The sequence below is a fragment of the Myotis brandtii genome, unplaced genomic scaffold (assembly GCF_000412655.1).
Source record: "Myotis brandtii unplaced genomic scaffold, ASM41265v1 scaffold120, whole genome shotgun sequence".
In the NCBI taxonomy this organism is placed as follows: domain Eukaryota; kingdom Metazoa; phylum Chordata; class Mammalia; order Chiroptera; family Vespertilionidae; genus Myotis; species Myotis brandtii.
Window position 1 is genome coordinate 234,837 of NW_005354174.1, and position 18,824 is coordinate 253,660.

General features: G+C 41.8%; 2 protein-coding genes across 14 annotated transcripts in view; one reads left to right on the top strand and one right to left on the bottom strand.

The window, feature by feature from the left end:
- Positions 1-4,154, top strand: part of SYNRG (synergin, gamma) — a 56,604-nt gene extending 52,450 nt beyond the window's left edge. For 9 of the 12 annotated variants that reach the window (XM_014531374.1, XM_014531349.1, XM_005858522.2 and 6 more), the window contains 3 exons: positions 2,027-2,137; positions 2,490-2,525; positions 3,514-4,154. In XM_014531374.1, coding sequence (XP_014386860.1) covers positions 2,027-2,137; positions 2,490-2,525; positions 3,514-3,645 — 279 coding nt within the window. In that variant the 3' untranslated portion in view covers positions 3,646-4,154. The remainder of the gene's footprint in view (positions 1-2,026; positions 2,138-2,489; positions 2,526-3,513) is intronic. The other 3 variants (XM_014531358.1, XM_005858529.2, XM_005858530.2) reach the window with 1 other exon arrangement.
- A 3,215-nt stretch (positions 4,155-7,369) lies between these two features.
- Positions 7,370-13,987, bottom strand: DUSP14 (dual specificity phosphatase 14). 2 transcript variants are annotated; one of them, XM_014531421.1, is made up of 4 exons: positions 13,190-13,987; positions 12,736-12,835; positions 10,207-10,290; positions 8,595-8,683 (listed from the first exon to the last, which is right to left on the bottom strand). In XM_014531421.1, the coding sequence occupies exons 1-4, from the start codon at positions 13,349-13,351 to the stop codon at positions 8,670-8,672; spliced, it is 360 nt and encodes a 119-aa protein (XP_014386907.1). In that variant the 5' UTR covers positions 13,352-13,987; the 3' UTR covers positions 8,595-8,669. The 2 variants fall into 2 exon arrangements, with proteins under 2 accessions (XP_005858594.1, XP_014386907.1); XM_005858532.2 differs by lacking the exons at positions 12,736-12,835; positions 13,190-13,987 and having other exon boundaries at positions 7,370-8,683.
- Positions 13,988-18,824: the final 4,837 nt, after the last annotated feature.

Consider the following 18,824-nt stretch of genomic DNA (forward strand, 5'->3'; position numbering starts at 1 on the left):
ATCTTGCCCCTTCCCAGTCAGTCCCCTGATCTGATTCCAAAACATCCAGTGATCAGTTTTCCCTAGATTTCTATCACCATAGATGTACTTGTTTTAGAACTTTATATAAATGAACTTACATAGTATATATGTTCTTGTGTCTGTCTGCTTTTGCTTAGCATATTGTAAAAATTTATCTGTGTTGTATGCCAATTTGATCTTTTTTTTTTACCACTGAGTAATATTCCATTGTATTAATATATCGTGTTTCTTTTTAATCCATTTTATTGTTTATAGACATGCTAATTCCAATTTGGGCTAATATGAAAAGAGCTGCTATGAACACTTTTTGTGCAACACTTTTTGTTAACAGGTTTTCATTTCTCTTGGATAAATAAGAGTGGAATTGCAAGTTCGTATAGTAGATATATATTTTAACTTTTAAGAAATTAACAGCTGCCCTAACCGGTTTGGCTCAGTGAATGGAGCGTCGGCCTGCGGACTGAAAGGTCCCAGGTTCGATTCCGGTCGAGGGCATGTACCTTGGTTGCGGGCACATCCCCAGTAGGGGGTGTGCAGGAGGCAGCTGATCGATGTTTCTCTCTCATCGATGTTTCTAACTCTCTATCTCTCTCCCTTCCTCTCTGTAAAAAAATCAATAAAATATATTTAAAAAAAAAAGAATAAATTAGATGATGCATGTAAAGACCTTAATGTGGTGCTTAGCACAAGTAAGAGCTCTACTTATTTTTAATTTTAGTTCAAGCCTTTGTGATTTATTTATTTAAATATATTTTTTATTGATTTCAGAGAAGAAGAGAGAGATAGAAACATCAATGATGAGAGAAAATCATTGATTGGCTGCCTTCTGCACACCCCCTACTGGGGATTGAGCCCACAACCCGGGCATGTGCCCTTGACTGGAATTAAACCCTGGACCCTTCAGTCAGCAGGCTGATGCTCTATCCACTGAGCCAAACCAGCCAGGGCAGGGGACTACTTACTAGCTGGTAACTTCCAGGTCTCTCCCCCTCGAACACTAGGACTGTATATCCATCTGCCTGCTTATATAACGTCAGAACTTGGCTGTCCCACAGGCAGCTCAAACTGAGCTCTTCTCCTGCCATCCTCCATTCCCAACCCTGGTCTGCTCTCATGTACCTTATTATGGTGAATCTCTCAGTTGCCTATGCCTCCCCCCTCCTTGCACACTAAAGGTCACCCAGTCCTGTTGACTCTACTGCCTTACTAGGTTTTTCATGTGCCCATTGCTCTCCACTCCCCACTGTTGCTACCTTAGTTCAGACCTTCCATATCTGGGTCCTGGAGTGCTACAACAGCCTTGTGAGGCCCATACTTTGAAGATTGCCTCCCCTAATTCACTGCCTACACTGCAACCAGAATTGTCATGATCCAATTAGAACCCTAACGGCTTCCCAAGATAAAGCCTCAACCCCATATTTTCCTTTAGGCCTCATATTCCAGTTCCATCTCTTACCTCTTTCATAAGCTTGGCTCCCAACCCCTAGACTTCCCCCCATACCCAGTCTTTTACTGAGATCCTTTGCCTGGCCTGCTTGTTCTACATAGAATAAGCATCTTTCCCTCCCTACTCATCCATTCTATCCCCCTCACCTAGCATAGTATGTCCATGAGGACTCAGCCAAGTTGTTTCTAAGTTCTGGGAAGATATCTCTGCCATCAGGCTGCTTTCCCCTGGGGTTGGAGTCAGTCCCCCGCCCCGTGTGCCCTGTCACTCCGTACTTACCCCTAGTAGGGCTTTCATCACCTGTGTTGCCTGAGACCCACCTGGCCCCCACCCTACACTGAGTTCAGAGGACAGGGACCGGTTTTTTTCCTCGTGCTAGCATCCCTACTGGAACATGCAGGTACTCAGTCAATGTTTGGGAAATGGAATGATTGTATTGGTGGTATTAGAGAGCTTACCTAATTTGCTGTTGGACCTATTGGGGATGGGTAATCATTGGAGGGAAGCTAACAGCATTTGGAATTGCCAGGTTCTCACCCATTTGTCTTGTTTTCACAGCCTGATGAAAATTCACTGGATTTTTCCTCTTGTATGCTGCGGCCTGGTATTAAAAATGCTCAGGAACTTGCTTGTGGGGTGTGCCTGTTAAACGTGGACTCTAGGAGCCGGGTAAGTCACACGCTTTCCCCTGCAGATGGCAAAGTGCTTTCCTAACATGACCTGGGGACAACTCCATTTAGACCACTTCACTACAAGGGCCGTGCCCAGGTGGCTGGGATTTTATGAAAGCCCTGAAATCTGACCAGAGAAATAGATGTATTTTCAGAAAAGCAGTGGGGAAACTGTTGATGGAGCGCGTGCCGTTCTTCCCTTTCTAGGAAGCGTGCTTTTGCATTGTGCCAGCAGCACCCTGTGCACAGTGGGGTAGTAAAGAGAACAGGTTACCCGCAAGGATTTGTTTGCAGGCAAGAGGCTCTGTTTTGGGAATTTTGTTGACCTTATGGTTTCAACGTTATTTCAGAAAGAAGAGAAGCCTGCAGAGGAACATCCTAAAAAAGTATGAACCAGTTACACATTATCTTAGCATTTACATCTTAATTTTCAGTGTGGAAGGCAAATCAAATGATTCCACTGCCATCCTGACCCATTCCAATCATGAATCTTTACTGAGTCACCTTTGTTCCCATAATGTTTGATTTAATCAACTAACTGTAGATCCACTTCCATCTTGTTTGCATGCGTGTATCTCATGATTGGCTTCTGGTGGTGTGGTTATTTTTCTCTGTGATGGGTAGGGTAACAGAATGAGCAGCTTCTGAAAGACTGGAAGCTATAGTGACACATAGTGAGATCAAAGAACTTCAGGATTTGACCATTTTCGGACAAAAAAAAACAAAAACACAAATTGTTTGGGTTTTAGAGTTTTATTTATTTGTAATGCTTTAAAAAGCACCCCGGGACATGGTGTGGTTAGGATTGGCTAGATGTAACTCAGCTGTAAGCCTTACTTATCCAGAAATAATTCTTATGTGTTTAATATCTTCATTTTTTATGAACCCAGTCCCAATTTGGACTTTTTAATTATGTTGATTCCGTTACCAGCTTCCAATGGCATTAGACCCTAAGAGTTTATAATCTTTTGTTTTCTTTCATGATAGGATGGTAATTAGCCACAGAAAGTTAAGGGATTAGATGCCAGCCTTTATTCCTTCAGCACAATGAGGGATAAAAATTAGCCACAGCCCTTGGCTATGTTAGTTCCCCATATCATGACACCCTCCTCCCAGTCCCCTAGACTCTGCCTTTTCTATGACAGATTTGGCCTTCTTTTGCTGAAACTGGGTTTAATGGTAAAGATACTTTTATACCTTTAATTAGCGGCAAAAACTTTCTCACCTGAATTTCTGTAGCTACCTGCTCAGCTTTTGTACGCGTGCCAGCTTGGCCTTGGCCTCTGTGACTTGAAGTGTGCATGCTGGTTGCTGCTCAGCTCTTAGGAGCAGAAGAAGCCTGACTTAATCCACATGTCTGTTTATTTCCGGCAGGCATTCAACTCAGACACAGATAATTTCAAGCTGGCATATGGTGGACACCAGTATCATGCCAGCTGTGCCAACTTCTGGATCAATTGTGTTGAACCAAAACCTCCTGGCCTCATCCTGCCTGATTTGCTCTGAAAAGCTCCTCTATGAAGTACCAACTGGGTTGTTTTTGTTGTTTTTCATCACACCCATGGGTGACAGGGACCAATGGACAGAATGCAAGTACTGCAAAGTTCACCTCTATGAATTTATATGAAGAATTCCCCAAGAGGTGGGCGGGGAAAAGCTTCGGAAGTTCCTAGTCATTCCCACAGAGGACCTCTGTCCCCTGGTTCCCACTGCGTCTTTGGGATTTGTGGTGAAATTGCCCTACCCAAACTGCATGTGGCACCAGAAGTTGCTAACTTACCACTAGTTCTTTTAAGATGTTTTCAAATATGGACCACAATAATTTGCTGCTGCAGTATTGAAACTGTGAAGAATTGTCACTTGAAGAAAAATTGTTGTAGGACTGGAATTGGCAAGAATGTGTTGAGCCAGAGCTTATTTATATCTAGGACACTTATTGTCCTGTGAAGTTGAGTGCATTTATCTGCATTTAGTGTGTTATTTGAAATGAATAAAGAGGGGAAATTGTGATTAAACTGATGTTCTTTTTCTAGAAAAAATTCTGTCTGTCTCCATTGAACAAGGGCAGGTAGGTAAGGGCAGATTTACCAACTTTGCTGATGCAACTGAACCAATTAACCAATTCTCTTCTCCTTGCATTCATTTCTAAAACTATCAACTTTCAAGAAGACTTTTTCTCAAACATGCCTGGGTACTTTGCAGTGGAGAATGTTCATTTTGACAGAGGCCCAAAACCTTGAGTATCAGATTATCCTTCCTGTTAGGGGCCTTCGCTGAAAACCTGTTTTACCTCATGACTGTGAACGTGGTATTTTTTTCAGACAAGATTTGGAAAGGCAGCTGAATGAAATCTTTTTGCAGTGGTCTCTGTCCAGATTTCAAAAAATGACTGCCTATGTACCAGTACTGCCTGACTTTGCAGGATCTACGTGAGACCTGAAAATTTAGGGTTAGAAGGTGGAATTCCTGGCCTTGAGAGGCAAATGTGATGTGCATTTATGGTAAAGGTAATGGAACTTAGTAGTAGTGGAAGGAAATTATTCAAAAACAGCACTGAATTTTAGAAGGAAAAAGCTCACGTTATTGTAGGGATTGCCTTTGCCACTGAAACTAATGCATCAAGTCGGGGGAAAGCCAAGTGGTTAGGACTGTCATTCCTAGGAAGAACATGTCAATCTAGGACACATTTCTGAGGTGTTATGTGCTTTATGAAGAGATTTTGAATCTTTTATGTTTCACTTTGTCTGACTTATGCTGTCTGACCTAGACTTAGTTTTTATTTGTAACTGAAAAATTTGGTTTTGCCAATATAATTGCTGCTTTACATAATTAACTAGATTACTTTCCCTTCTCAGGGCAGAACTTGAGGAATTGTTTTGTTTCATCTTACATCTTTACCTCCATCCTCTCCAGAAAAGGTATAGAACATTTCCATGAACAGCAGTCGACGAGGCTTCTGCTTTTACCTTGCTGTGCACCAGAATGCAGAGAAGTGTTGATGAGGTAAGTCTGTTTTTCTCATTTGCTGAAGTTGATGCTATCTCCAGCTAAGGACTGAGACAGCTGTCTCTGAATTGTTACAACCTCCGGAGTCTTTGCCCTCCACGGGACTAGTGGAGTGCCAGTAACGACACACGCGGACCGGTTTGTAGCAGGCTTTTCCTGAGGCTTCTGTGCTCCAATTCAGCCTAAGCAGCCCCTAGGGTTTCAGATAGCACCCAAATTCAAGCAGGCTTCTGATTGGTTTTGTACATTCCATAACAAAATCTACCTTTGCTATAAGAATATCACCCAGTTTGACAGAATTTACATTGCTGAGACTTTTTTTTGAAAATGCTATATGGATTATTATTTTCACAATGGCCTATATCAGTAACATTTTTTAAAGTATGCTAACTAGATTGGTTCCCATTCCCAGATATCTTCCAGAATGCCTCAGATAAAATTCTATGTATAATTACTACTGACCTTACTAAGTATGGTAGGTTTAGTCACTCCATGGGAAATGCTGGAGGAAAATACAGCAAAACACCAACAAAAAGCCTTTGCTATGAAAAGTATTCATTACTTTCATATCTGTTTAATAGAAATGTTTTATTAGATACCACCAAGGATTTGGGGAGTGTGGAATACCATTGTGTTGATTTATGCATTTATTGAAATGACTCAACATTGCATTCAGCTTCACTTCAGCTCGTTAGCCAAGAGCCCAGTGTCCCTGGAAACAGTAACCAAGGTTACTTATTTCCATACTGTGTATTGTGCCGACAGCTTCACCCCACTGCTTGAGAGGTGAAATAAGCTTTTTTATTGTATTTTGCCTTTAAAAAATTTATGGCAAAGTGTAATTTTTGTCTCGATATGCTTAAGGTAGAAGTGGGTATATTAGGATATTATCCATTCTTTATTTTTCCCATGGCACTCTACATAGGTTGAGTATTTTAAATTGAGTACTTTGTGTACATATACGTTCTTTTTGTTGTTTAAAGATACCTTCTACTTGCCTTTTAATGACTCGTGTTCTTAAGCTTTGAAAATTATAGGGTCTTTATGTTACAGACATTTGAACTGCTTGCCCTGCACTGGGGATCACTACAAAAATTCCCCTAACATCTTGTAGGTTACACACTTCCCTTTATTAGCTGGTCCTAATAAACTCTGACATTTAGATTAGAAAGATGTTAAACTTGCCTGGGGCTAAGAATGCTCTTAGTTATCACAGTGGTGGTGTTTGCCAGGATTTCTGCAGGAAATTTTCCTTAGTTACCAAGAACATATCACTAAATATTTTCTTACTATAGTATGATTATTTTGGACCTTTATCTAGAGACTACTAGACTTAGTTTGCCTTCATACTAAAGCAGCCATGGCCTCCATAGCCATAGTATTGTTTTGTTCTTTTGATTGATTTTGATTATGTGTTGATGTAGCATTTATGGTTCCTCTGATTTCCCATAGAGAAACTATTAGCTTTTTTTGAATATTTCTATTTAGACAATAATGATGTATGTGGTTGTTAGAGTGGGCAAGTGATATGAAACAAGAAAAGGTAGAATTTAGATGGAAACCCCAGACCAGGTAAAATATGGAAGATACCATTTATATAAATATGCAGCCACTGGCATTATATTCATGGCTTCTTACCAAAATAGACCAAAACTCTAGAAAATTATTCCACAGATAAGCTAGCTACAGCCTATCTAGCAAATGAGTGAAAAAAGAGCAGTGCTGTGACTAGTGGCTCCCCTATCTAAAAATAAGGCAACCTGGTAATGCCCAGTGGCTTCCCAGGAACATGGAATAATTACTACTTAACCTATCACTCTCTGATGAGTTGTCCGATTTATTAGGGCCAGTTGAGGAAGCTGTTATTTGCTTAACACTTGTATTAAGTTTTGGTTTAGGGCATTTGTTAATAGTCAAGCAAAGGCACACCTTTTGTGAAAAACCAAATTGTTTGATGGAGAATTCGCTGCTTTGGTGCACTTAAAGTTACCAAGAGACAACTGAAAATTGCCTTTTGTCAGAGTGTACACTTAGCTATGCTATTTTTCAGTTCCAGCACTGTAAATGATATCTGCCGGGATGTGAAATATTGACATGATTCAGCTGGATGTCTATTTTCAGTAATGTTCATTATTGTCACAGAAGCCATATGATAACATAATTGGAGAGCATCTTTCTTCCATTCAACACACACACACCCTAAAATTGTTCTTAGTAAATATTCTAATATGTTAAGCAGACAGGTTTATTAAAAATAATATAGTCTGGGACACATTGATTCCAAGAGGGTGTTTGCAGATTTTGTTATAATTACTTAACAGCTAAATAATAAAGGTGTTTTCTTTTTACCTTACAAAGTTACTAAATAATAAAGAGGGAAGGAAAGAGGAGGGCTAATCCAGTAGAGACTGAAGCCGGTATCAATCTTCCCTAAGCACTTGTGTGGTCAGCAGCCTTAGGCAAAGCTTGTCTCTACAGGATTAGCTAAACAGGACTCAAAGTGATTTTTGCACTGAGCTTCTCTTGCACCTGTCATGATGCCAAAAGGCATGGGATTCAAGATAGAGCAGAACCAGTTTATTAAACTGTTCAAATTATTAAAAATGATTAAAAGCTAGTTAAAGATTTTCATAAACACTATTCCAAAATGTTAGTTTTAAAAATGTTATTAGCAATGTATGCATTCCCCTTATGTTCCTCCCCTCCTCCCTACCTCTTAAAATAAACTTGAACACTTCAGGGAGAACCAAAAAATCAACCATTTGAAAAGAAAGGTGAAGAGGGGAGTAGACACTGTGTAGCTGATGCTGGTACTGCTTGAGGGGCTGCTGATGCAGGCTTTGGTGGCATTAAATCCCCCAGTAAGGCATCAGGTGTCGGGACTCTTTCTCATAAACGTCTGGAACTATGCCATAAGGTGTCTGTACCATTTTAACTGTTGACTTCCCAAAAAGTTGGCGCTCGTAGTCTATCAGCTGCCTCCAGAAGCCTACATTGGGCCTGATCACAGGCCTCCGGGCTTTCACCCAGTTGTATGCATCCAGCAGGCACACACTGTGGAATTTCATCAGGTAAGCAATGCAGAGAGTGGCTGAGCGGCTCACCCCTGCTGCACAGTGCACCAAAGTGGCCCCATGCTTCCTGCTCACACTATGGATCTTGTCAGCCACGGTGTCAAAGTATAGTCCAATGGGGGCATGAGGCATGTCAGCCAGAGGCACTTTAACATATTCAAATTGGGGCCAGTTGAAATTGGGTATCTCAATCGTAGCATTAACAATGCAAGTGATGCCACGAGCCTGGAGGAGATGCCGGTTGGAGGCCACACTGCCTCTGCCCAGGAAGAGAGAGGAGGTGATTTGAGCGATGCCTCCTATGTCCCCCTCAGCAATCATCCGAGGGGCCATGAGAGTCCGTGGTAGTGTGCTGTGACCTCTGGAGCTCATGAAGACACTGACAATCACACTTGCATCATTGGAAGCAAGACCAGAGCGTTTTGTTTTCCTCCACCAGGGAATCCGAAATTATAGTCTCCTTCCTGCAAAATACAGGTACTTGTCAGTATTTTATATGGTATTGACTCATCACAGCCTTCTGCATACTTGAGGAATGGGAAAGTAAAAGGATTAGAAATGGTTATTTTCTCTAATAGAGTATGTTCTTTTGAGGACGCAAATCATCTATGGATTATCAGTTAGAAAAAGTAGCCTAAGATACCAATATGTAAAATTTATGTAAAACTCAGCACTCTGGCGATTGTTTTTTAACACATTGTATGCGGGAAACGTATTTATACATTTTACGTTGACTGGTAGTAGAGCGCGGGACACGTATTTTATAGATGCGGGATACGTTTTTTATAGACTAGCGGTAGAATGCGGGTAACGTATAAATACGTAAACTAAAGTTATCGTAATTTTACTGAACGTTGCCATTTGCGCAAAAAATTAGCAAAAATGGCCTGTGCCACCTGTTAGCGCTCGATAAAAACTACCTGCAAACAATGTGTTAAAAAGGGCATTAAATGGAAATATCCTATTTTAGGAAAGTGAAAGACAGAAACATGCCCAGCTGATTCCTGAACCAGTAATCTTGCAGGGTCTTGCTTTTATTGAAGAGAGTTTCTTGGTAATTAGGAAGAAATCAGAAATTCTGACCCCTCCTATAGCAATGTTCTTTCATATACTGTTGCCTATCTTCATGTCTAATTCTAGACATAGAGATCTTATGATACCACATTAGGTAATATATTCAATGAACTGCCTTTGTGGACTAAAAAGATACTGAATTGGATCAGTTACAGAAAATCCAATACATATGGTCACTTTTGCCCTTTACTATTTAAAAACAGTTCCTCCTTTCATACTTATGACATCTGAATACTTTGCAATTTGTGCTATGGTATTTCTATGGAAATAATCCCAGGTAATTTGAAAACCATGGTCTAAAAAATCATTTGTCTAAGCTAATAAGCATTTTAGCTGACCTGAGCCCCTGGGTTTGGTTAAATAGCTTCACCTTCCTCAGCCAATTCTAAGCTAAAAGGTGAATCTCACTGGCTTCAGATGTGTTGGATTAAAATGAATTTAGTATTTAAAGATATATGTAAATATATCCTCATTAGCACACTGTTTACTTACTATAAGACATTCAATATTACATAAGTTCTATATATTAGTAACAACAGAAAACGACACTCTTGGTTTCCTGGGATTTTAGACATCAGTTCCTCTCATTTCAAATGCACATTGCTTTAGCAGGGGTCCTCAAACTGCGGCCCGCAGAAAACATTTATCCGGCCCGCCGGGTGTTTTTGCCGCCGCTGTGTGCATAGGAATTTGTTCATAGTTTTTTTTTAAACTATAGTCCGGCCCTCCAACGGTCTGAGGGACACTGAACTGGCCCCCTGTTTTAAAAGTTTGAGGACCCCTGCTTTACAGTCTGTGTCCACTGGGAAGGGTGCTGACCTCCCCCCAGGGTATTGTAGAAATGCCTGAAGTTATTTCAGTTGGACAAGAATATCCCTCGTTCTACAGACAGAGGTAGTGCTGGGCTACTCACTTGGGCGGGGTCTGGTTACTCGGAATCCTGGGTCTGGATCTGGCAAGTTATGAGAGAGCTGATCACAGTGGATATAAATTAGATCTGCAGAAACACAAGGAGGCAAGCATGTGGCCAATCAGAAAGTTTAAAAGAATTCCCCCTAGCCCTGGCCGGTTTGGCTCAGTGGATAGAGCGTCAGCCTTTGGACTGAAGGGTCCCGGGTTCGATTCCGGTCAAGGGCATGTACCTTGGTTGCGGGCATATCCCCAGTAGGGAGTGTGCAGGAGGCAGCTGATCGATGTTTCTCTCTCATCAATGTTTCTAACTCTCTATCCCTCTCCCTTCCTCTCTGTAAAAAAATCAATAAAATATATTTTTTTAAAAAGAATTCCCCCTGGAATTCCATGTTGGCCCTTATTTATTCATTTATGTGACTATGAGTACCTGTCCCTCTGCCTTTCCCCAAGTAATGATCACACTTAAATTCTTACAGCTCTTGAGTCATAACTGGTGTACAACTTGATCAGTAAGTGTACAATTTGGTGAGCTTTAACATATGCATACACTCGAGACAACATGACCTGGAAATATATCCATCACCCCCCCAAATTTCCTCATGCTCCTTTATAATTCATCCCTCCCTCATCTTCTAGCCCATTCCCTAGCAACCACTGATCTGTTTTCTGTCACTACAATTTGCATTTTCTACATTTTTATATAATGAAATCATAGAACATAGAGTAGTGTTCTTGGGGGATGAGGGGAATTCTGATTTTCACTAAGTGTACTTTTTTTTTAAAAATCCTCACCGAGGACAGGCTTTCATTGATTTTATAGAGAGTAACATTGATTGGTTGCCTCCTGCACAAGCCCTGACAGGGAATCGAACCCAGGACCTTTTCACTATACGGGACAACACTCCAACCATCTAAGCCACACTGCCCATGTTGTTGGATATATCAACAGTCCTTTCCTTGGTACAGGTAGATATACCATGGTTTGTTCACCTACTGAAGGAAACTGAGTTGATTTTAGGCCATTAAAGTTGATACATTTCCCAGGTGATGCTGCTGCAGCTGGTTTGGGTTCACTGCGGAGGTGGGTGCTGTGGTATGCCACCCAGATTGCCCCTTCAGGACTGAGGCACTCAGAGTGCTGATGCTGAGAGATCACAAGTCCCTCCCCAGAAACTGCCCTTGTCTGAAGGGAGCTACCTCACCCAAGGTTACACCCCTCTTTGGGGGCCCACATCTGATACAGGGGTACATGGAGATAGGTGCAATTGTATTATGAGGGAGAACAAGGAAGTAGTCACATAAGATTCTCGGGTGTGGGTGTTAGATGGAAATGTGTGGAACTTTTACATTATTAGAACATCCTGTCCTGTAGCAGAGCACAGTGTCTTGCCACTTCCAAGTCTTTCCCTGGCAGAATCCTGATAGTTTAAAAAAGCAAAGTCACTGTATAATAAACACAAAATCAGGCTCTCATGCTGGTGATTGAGCAGCTGCTCAATGTGTAAAATCTGGAAGATGCTAATCAAATTTCCAACCAGGTTATGTAGTTACTGTCTAAGAGGGACTCAGTCTCCCATTAATCATTCTGTTTGTGAGGCCACTTGCCTCCCTGAGGCAGGGGTCCCGGGCTTCCTGGCCTTTTCAGCAGAAAAATCTTCATCAGGGGCCAAGGGTAAGTAAGTAATGGATGGGTCAGAAGCCTAGTATTCTGTTAACCCTCGTTGGTTGGGCAGTGGTAGGGTACTGGGTGCTACAGGGGAAAGAAAACAGATTGTGAGTCCTCAGGGAAGAAGCCAAGTGAGACAGACATGATCCTCTCTCCCTGCTGCTGCTAGTCAGTCTCATGCCAACAAACCTGCTTAAAATGCCAAAGCTGGGTCCAAGGTTCAGAAAAACGACGTCTGCCAGAGGGCACAGACACCACAGTTGCTCCTCTAACACTCCTGACCCCTTTTACAGATCAGAAAATAACAAGGTTCAGAAAGGGTGAGATGGTTTCAACTAGGGGCACATAGTGACTGAACCAGGAAGAGATCCAAGGTGTCCAGGCTCCTAGCTCAATCCCACACACACTGCTTCTCTGTGTGACCCGGGGAGGGGGATTACATTCTCATCACCTGCCTTACAGCACTCTGACATTACCAACCAGTGCCTTCAAAGCATGAAAGGGGTCTTGGATCTGCCTACAACGAACATATTTAAATGCTACTTACAGAAAAGACAGCCTAGCCCTAACCGGTTTGGCTCAGTGGATAGAGCGCCGGCCTGCAGACTGAAAGGTCCCAGGTTTGATTCCGGTCAAGGGCATGTATCTTGGTCGCGGGCACAACCCCAGTAGGAGGTGTGCAGGAGGCAGCTGATCGATGTTTCTCTCTCATCGATGTTCCTAACTCTCTATCCCTCTCCCTTCCTCTCTGTAAAAAACCAATAAAATGTATTTTAAAAGAAAAGAAAAGACAGCCTAGATCAGCTGAGCTGTTCCATTTTCTTACTGCCCATAATAGAAAAACATTGCCACAAACTGGTACACCATTCAGGACACAAAGCCCTCCTGATAGCAGAGGGACCTCAGCAAGAAGTCCCAGGTAGGCACAAGAAGAAGTGTTGCTCAGTTCTAGGGCTGGCAGATTCTGATCATAAAGAATAAAAGAAAAGCCGAAACCGGTTTGGCTCAGTGGATAGAGTGTCGGCCTGCGGACTGAAAGGTCCCGGGTTCGATTCCGGTCAAGGGCATGTACCTGGGTTGTGGGCACATCCCCAGTAGGAGATGTGCAGGAGGCAGCTGATCGATGTTTCTCTCTCATTGATGTTTCTAACTCTCTATCTCTCTCCCTTCCTCTCTGTAAAAAATCAATAAAATATATTTAAAAAAAAAAAGAATAAAAGAAAATATGGGTATTACATCACAGCTGTGTAAAAATCAACTTAGTGAATGTGTACTGGGAGACAGAAAAAGAATATTAGGAGAGTAAAGTTCGACCCACGTTTGAGGGGTCACAGATTGCAAGGTGCTCTGAATGAACATGCCACTCCCACTGCAGCACACTAGTCTCTGGGTTGAGGATGGCCAGAGAGAAAGCCAAGGAATCCACATCGCTGTCCATGGTGTTCAACTCAGCCCTTCCAAGTTGCTCTGACAGCTGCATTTCTTCAGGGAAAAATGCCTTTTTTGGCTAGGGGAAAAGGGTGGGTTGGGATGAAAGAAAAAAAGGAACTGTCCTAAACCAAACCCAGAGAAGGTATTTCTTTTACAAGTTATAAGCAATTTGTCTCATCAGAGATGATTGCGGGTCTCTGAATAATAAGCATCAAAGTGCTAAACAAAATGAATTAGTATTTGCCCACGGGGCCTGAAATCTCAAACTATTAACTACTACCTGCAATGGAGAGCTCCTGGGATGTGGGCACCAGCCTCATGTTAACACTGGCGTCCACACCTAGAATAGACTTGGAATCGCTGCCAGGAGTCACAGTCTATTTGGAGCATCCATCCCAGTGCCACAGAGGCTACTTCCCCTTTAAAAAAAAAATCATGACAACTACTAGAATCTGCAGTTAAAAATCTGAAATTCTATCCACTGAAATTTTGCCTCATGTTGAATAAGCAGAAAACAGCTACAACGGAGCTAGAGAAGATTGTGTAAAATGACCTGATTAAAATAGTTTTAGCTTTTGGAATTTCAGAGGGTCCCAGTATACTAGTATGCTGGAGGCCTACAATGTTATTTTATAATTGAAAACCTATGTAATTGCATTTTCTCTCTTTTTTAATAGTTTGATTTTTAGAAAAGAGGAAAGGAGAGAGAACAGCAACCAGCTACCTCCTGCACACCCCCTGCCAGGGAACAAGCCCTCGAACACGAATCAAACCAACAACCTCCTGGGGCACAGGACAATGCTCAACCAAGCCACACTAGCCAGGACGACATTTTCTCCATAAGAGTAAATGTTTAGTTCTTTAAAAAACTTAAAAGTCACCCTTTTAAAAATAGAAGCGTTTTAGCTCACATTGCCATAAGTAAATACTAGTTCCCTCATTAATTTTTATTTATTGTGTTCTATTGGGGGAAAAGTTAATATACTCACTCTTACAAACAAAAAACAAAGTGTGGCAATCTTTCATCAAGGAAAATAATACAACTCAACATTTGAGTTTTATTTTTAAAGTGAAATAAAATTATTCACAAATTGTTCTCAGTCATCTAGAAAACTTGAGTAACTTGGCTAATATACTTGAACATCTTACACATTTGGAGGCAGGGTTGATTTTGCTTCTCCCACCACATAAATTAACTGATATGATGGTGTCATGGAATGAGGATAAATACACATAAAGCTCAAGTCTGAGAGTCCGCATTTTGGTTTGGCCACAGATATTCCCCAGTGTGACACACAGCTTTAAAATAACTGCTTATATAGTCATAACCTGGCTGCATATCTCAATGTGCTCATGTGGATCACCAGCCCATTAACTGAATCTATCAGACACTAGCCAGTTGCTGGCTAGAGAACACATCATGGCCCAAAGAAGGATGTGGGCAGCCCACTTGATGAGGACAGGGAAAAAAACATGCCAATAGAGCAGGGGTGGGGAACCTTTTTCTGCCAAGGGCCATTTGGGTATTTATAACATCATTTGCAGGCCATACAAAATTATCAACGTAAACATCAGCCTGCTATACTAGTATTTGGTCAAACATTTAACTCCCCTAATGCCTTGGCAGGGCCAGACCAAATGATCTGGCAGGCCAGACATTCCCCACCTCTGCTAAGAGAAACATAGATGCAAAGACCTTAACAAGTTTAGTTCCACATGATAAATTCATAGATTCTGATGTTGAAAATAGAATGAGAGAGTAAAGAGAAGAAACTATAGAAGGTGAAGGTGTATATTTGTTTGGGTATAATGGGGTAATCTGTTCACATCTGGAATCGAATTTTTTAAATTTCATCCTCATCCACCTGGGTATTTAAATTGCCACTCATTCACAATCATATTTCCTGAGTTCATGACGTGTGTTCAACACTGTTTTAAGTGTTGTTAGGGACTGTGGAAGAATGTATTTGCTAAAGACCACCAGGTATCTCCCATCCCACATGACACTCTTAAAATTTGACCAACTCAACCAAAAAAGTACAGAAATGTCACTGCGAAGACTATTCTACCTGTTCTCCTGGGACTTGCTCTTGGAACTAAGCTGCCATTCTACAAGGAAGCCCAAAGAAACTCAATAAAGTTACCACATGGATAGGTCATATGTGGGTATTCTAGCCAAGAGCCCAGCTGAGATCCCAACTGATAGCCAGGATCAACTATTAAATACAGGGTGTGACAAAAATAGGTTTACAAGTATGAGTACATGAAACACAGTTTATTCTTGTACTAGAAGCCCTGTGCACGGATTTGTGCATTGGTGGGGGGTCCCTCGGCCTGGCCTAAAGGGATTGGGCCGAAACCAGCAGTCTGACATCCCCCAAGGGGTCCCAGAGTGCAAGAAGGCACTCTGCAAAGTTGCTGTTGCTTGGCAGCTGCTGTGCTGAGCATCTGCCCCCTGGTGGTCAGTGCGCATCATAGCGACTGGCCAGTCGGCCAGTCATTTAGGCTTTTACATACACACACACACAGCTCAATCCCCACTGGGGGCATGCAGGAGGAAGTCAATCAATGATTCTCTCTCATCATTGGTGTTTCTAGCTCTCTCTCCCCCTCTCCTTTCCTCTCTGTAATATTCTCTCTCTCTCTCTCTCTCTCTCTCTCTCTCTCTCTCTCTCTCGGCCCGGTGCACAAATTCGTGCACCAGTGGGGTCCCTCGACCTGGCCTGTGGGATCGGGCCAAAATCGGCTCTCTGACATCCCCTGAGGGGTCCCGGATTGTGAGAGTGTGCAGGCCAGACCAAGGGACCCCACCGGGGCCAAAAGGGACACAGGAGGTTGGCCAGCTGAGGAACCACGGGAGGGCTCCAGGGCATATCCAGTCCATCTCACTCCGTCCAGATCAGCCGGACCCCAGCAGCAAGCTAACTACTGGTTGGAGCATCTGCCCCTGGTGTTCAGTGCACGTCATAGCAAGCAGTTAGGCCGCCTTAGCATATCATTAGCATATTGTGTTTTGATTGGTTGAACGGCTGAGTGGCCAACCGGACACTTAGCATATTAGGCTTTTATTTTTATTTTTTTTAAAGATATATACTTTTTTAAAAAATATATTTTATTGATTTTTTTACAGAGAGAGGAAGGGAGAGGGATAGAGAGTTAGAAACATTGACGAGAGAGAAACATCAATCAGCTGCCTCCTGCACACCACCTACTGGGGATGTGCCTGCAACCAAGGTACATGCCCTTGACTGGAATCAAACCTGGGACCTTTCAGTCCACAGGCTGACGCTCTATCCACTGAGCCAAACCGGTTAGGGCATTAGGCTTTTATTATATAGGATATAGATTATTTTCCATATGAACAACTGTAAACCTACTTTTGCCCCACCCTGTATGTAAATAAAGACACTTCAGTGATTCTAGGTTCCAGCAATCAAGCCACCTCCAGGTCTTAAATCTCCCACCAAGGGCCCCAGACATTGTGGAGTAAAGAAAAGTTGTCCCCACTATGTGAAGTCCATAGGAATCTGTGAGTGAAAAGAAAAAAGAAAATGGTTGTTTTTCCAACCATTGGTAAATATATTCTCCCATTCAGTGGCTGTCTCTTCATTTTTTTTGGAACAATGTGCTATGCAGCAGTAGTAACTAGAACAGAGTATAAAGGTAACATAAGTCATAACCCTGTGCTAGGATTTTATCATTAAAGCAATGACACAAGATACTCATATAAAACAGTTGAATAACAATACGAGATGGACTAACATAAGGGAATCAAATAATGCAAACAGTGAGTGCCATCGATTGCAGAGAAGGCAAGGTCAAAGTAAAAGTTGATGGTGTTGAAAAACTAAGTTGCTCGTTAACCTGGGGAGGTGTCTATTTTTTTTAATTGAATTTACTGGGGTGGCACTGGTTAATAAATTTACATAGGTTTCAAGTGTAGAACTTCGATACATCTGTATATTGTATTGTGTTTGCCCCCCAAAGTCAAGTCTCTTTCAGTCACTGTTTATCCCTTTACCCTGTTCTACCTCCCCTGACTCCCCTTTCCCTCTGGTAATCACCATGTTGTTGTCTGTGTCTACGAGTTGTTGTTTTTGCTTAATCCCAAAATTCACCTTTCTTCAGCCCCCAACCCCCTTTCCTCTGACAGCTGTCAGTCTGTTTTCTGTATCTATGAGTCTGTTTCTACTTTATTTTGTTCATTAGATTCCACATATAAGTGAAATTATATGGTATCTGTTTTCTCTGACTGACTTATTTCACTTAGCTTAATACTCTCCAGGTCCATCCATGCTGTCGCAAAAAGTAAGATTTCTTTCTTTTATACAGACGAGAAGTAATCCATTGTGTACATGTACCACAGCTTTTTTATCCACTCATCTACTGATGGGCACTTGGGCTGCTTCCAAATCTTGGCTATTGTAAATAATGCTGCAATGAACATAGGGATGCATATATTCTTTTGAATTAAGTATTTCAGGTATCTTCAGATATATCCCCAGAGTGGAATCACTGGGTCATTAGACAGTTTCATTAATTTTTTGAGTAAACTCCATACTGTTTTACACTTTGGCTGCACCAATCTACATTCCCATCAACTGTACAAAAGGGTTCCCTGTTCTCCACACCCTCACCAACACTTATTGTTTGTTGATTTATTGATGATAGCCATTGACAGGTGTGAGGTGATATCTCATTGTGGTTTTAATTTGCATTTTCTAATTATTAGTGACATTGAGCATCTTTTCATGTTTATTGGCCATCTGTGTGTCCTCTTTGGAGAAGTATCTATTCAGGTGCTTTGCCCATTTTTTTAATTGGACTGTTTATTTGGTGTTGAATTGTATAAGTTCATAAATTTTGGACATTAATGCCTTATCAGATATATTGGTAAATATATTCTCCCATTCAGTGGCTGTCTCTTCATTTTTTTTAATGTTTCCTTTGCTGTGCAAACTTTTTAGTAGTCCCATTTATTTATTTTATCCTTTGTTTGCCTTGCCTGAGGAGATCAGAAAAAAAACTGCTAAGAGAAATGTCTGAGATTTTACTGCCCATGTTTTCTTCTAGGATTTTTATGGTTTCAAGTCTTATATTTAAGTCTTTAATCCACTTTTAGTTTATTCTTGTGTATGGTGTAAGATGGTGGTCAAGTTTCATTTTTTTGCGCATCATCTGTCCAATTTTCCCAACACCATTTACTGAATAGACTGTCTTTACTTGGGGATGTAACCTAGCCTATATAATAAAAGGGTAATATGCAAATTGACCCTAATGGCAGAATGACCAGAACAACTACTGGACCAGTCACTATGAGGCGCACTGACCATCTCTTGGTCCCTTCCCCCGGCCACAGGCACCAAATACCCAATGGCGAACAGGGAATCGGGGGTGGGTGGCTGCGGGGGGGCGGGACCAGCTGCGGGCAGCTGAGGAAGATGGCCCTGATTGCAGGCCAGGCCTAGGGACCATACCCGCGCACAAATTTCATGCGCCGGGCCTCTAGTAAGATTATAATT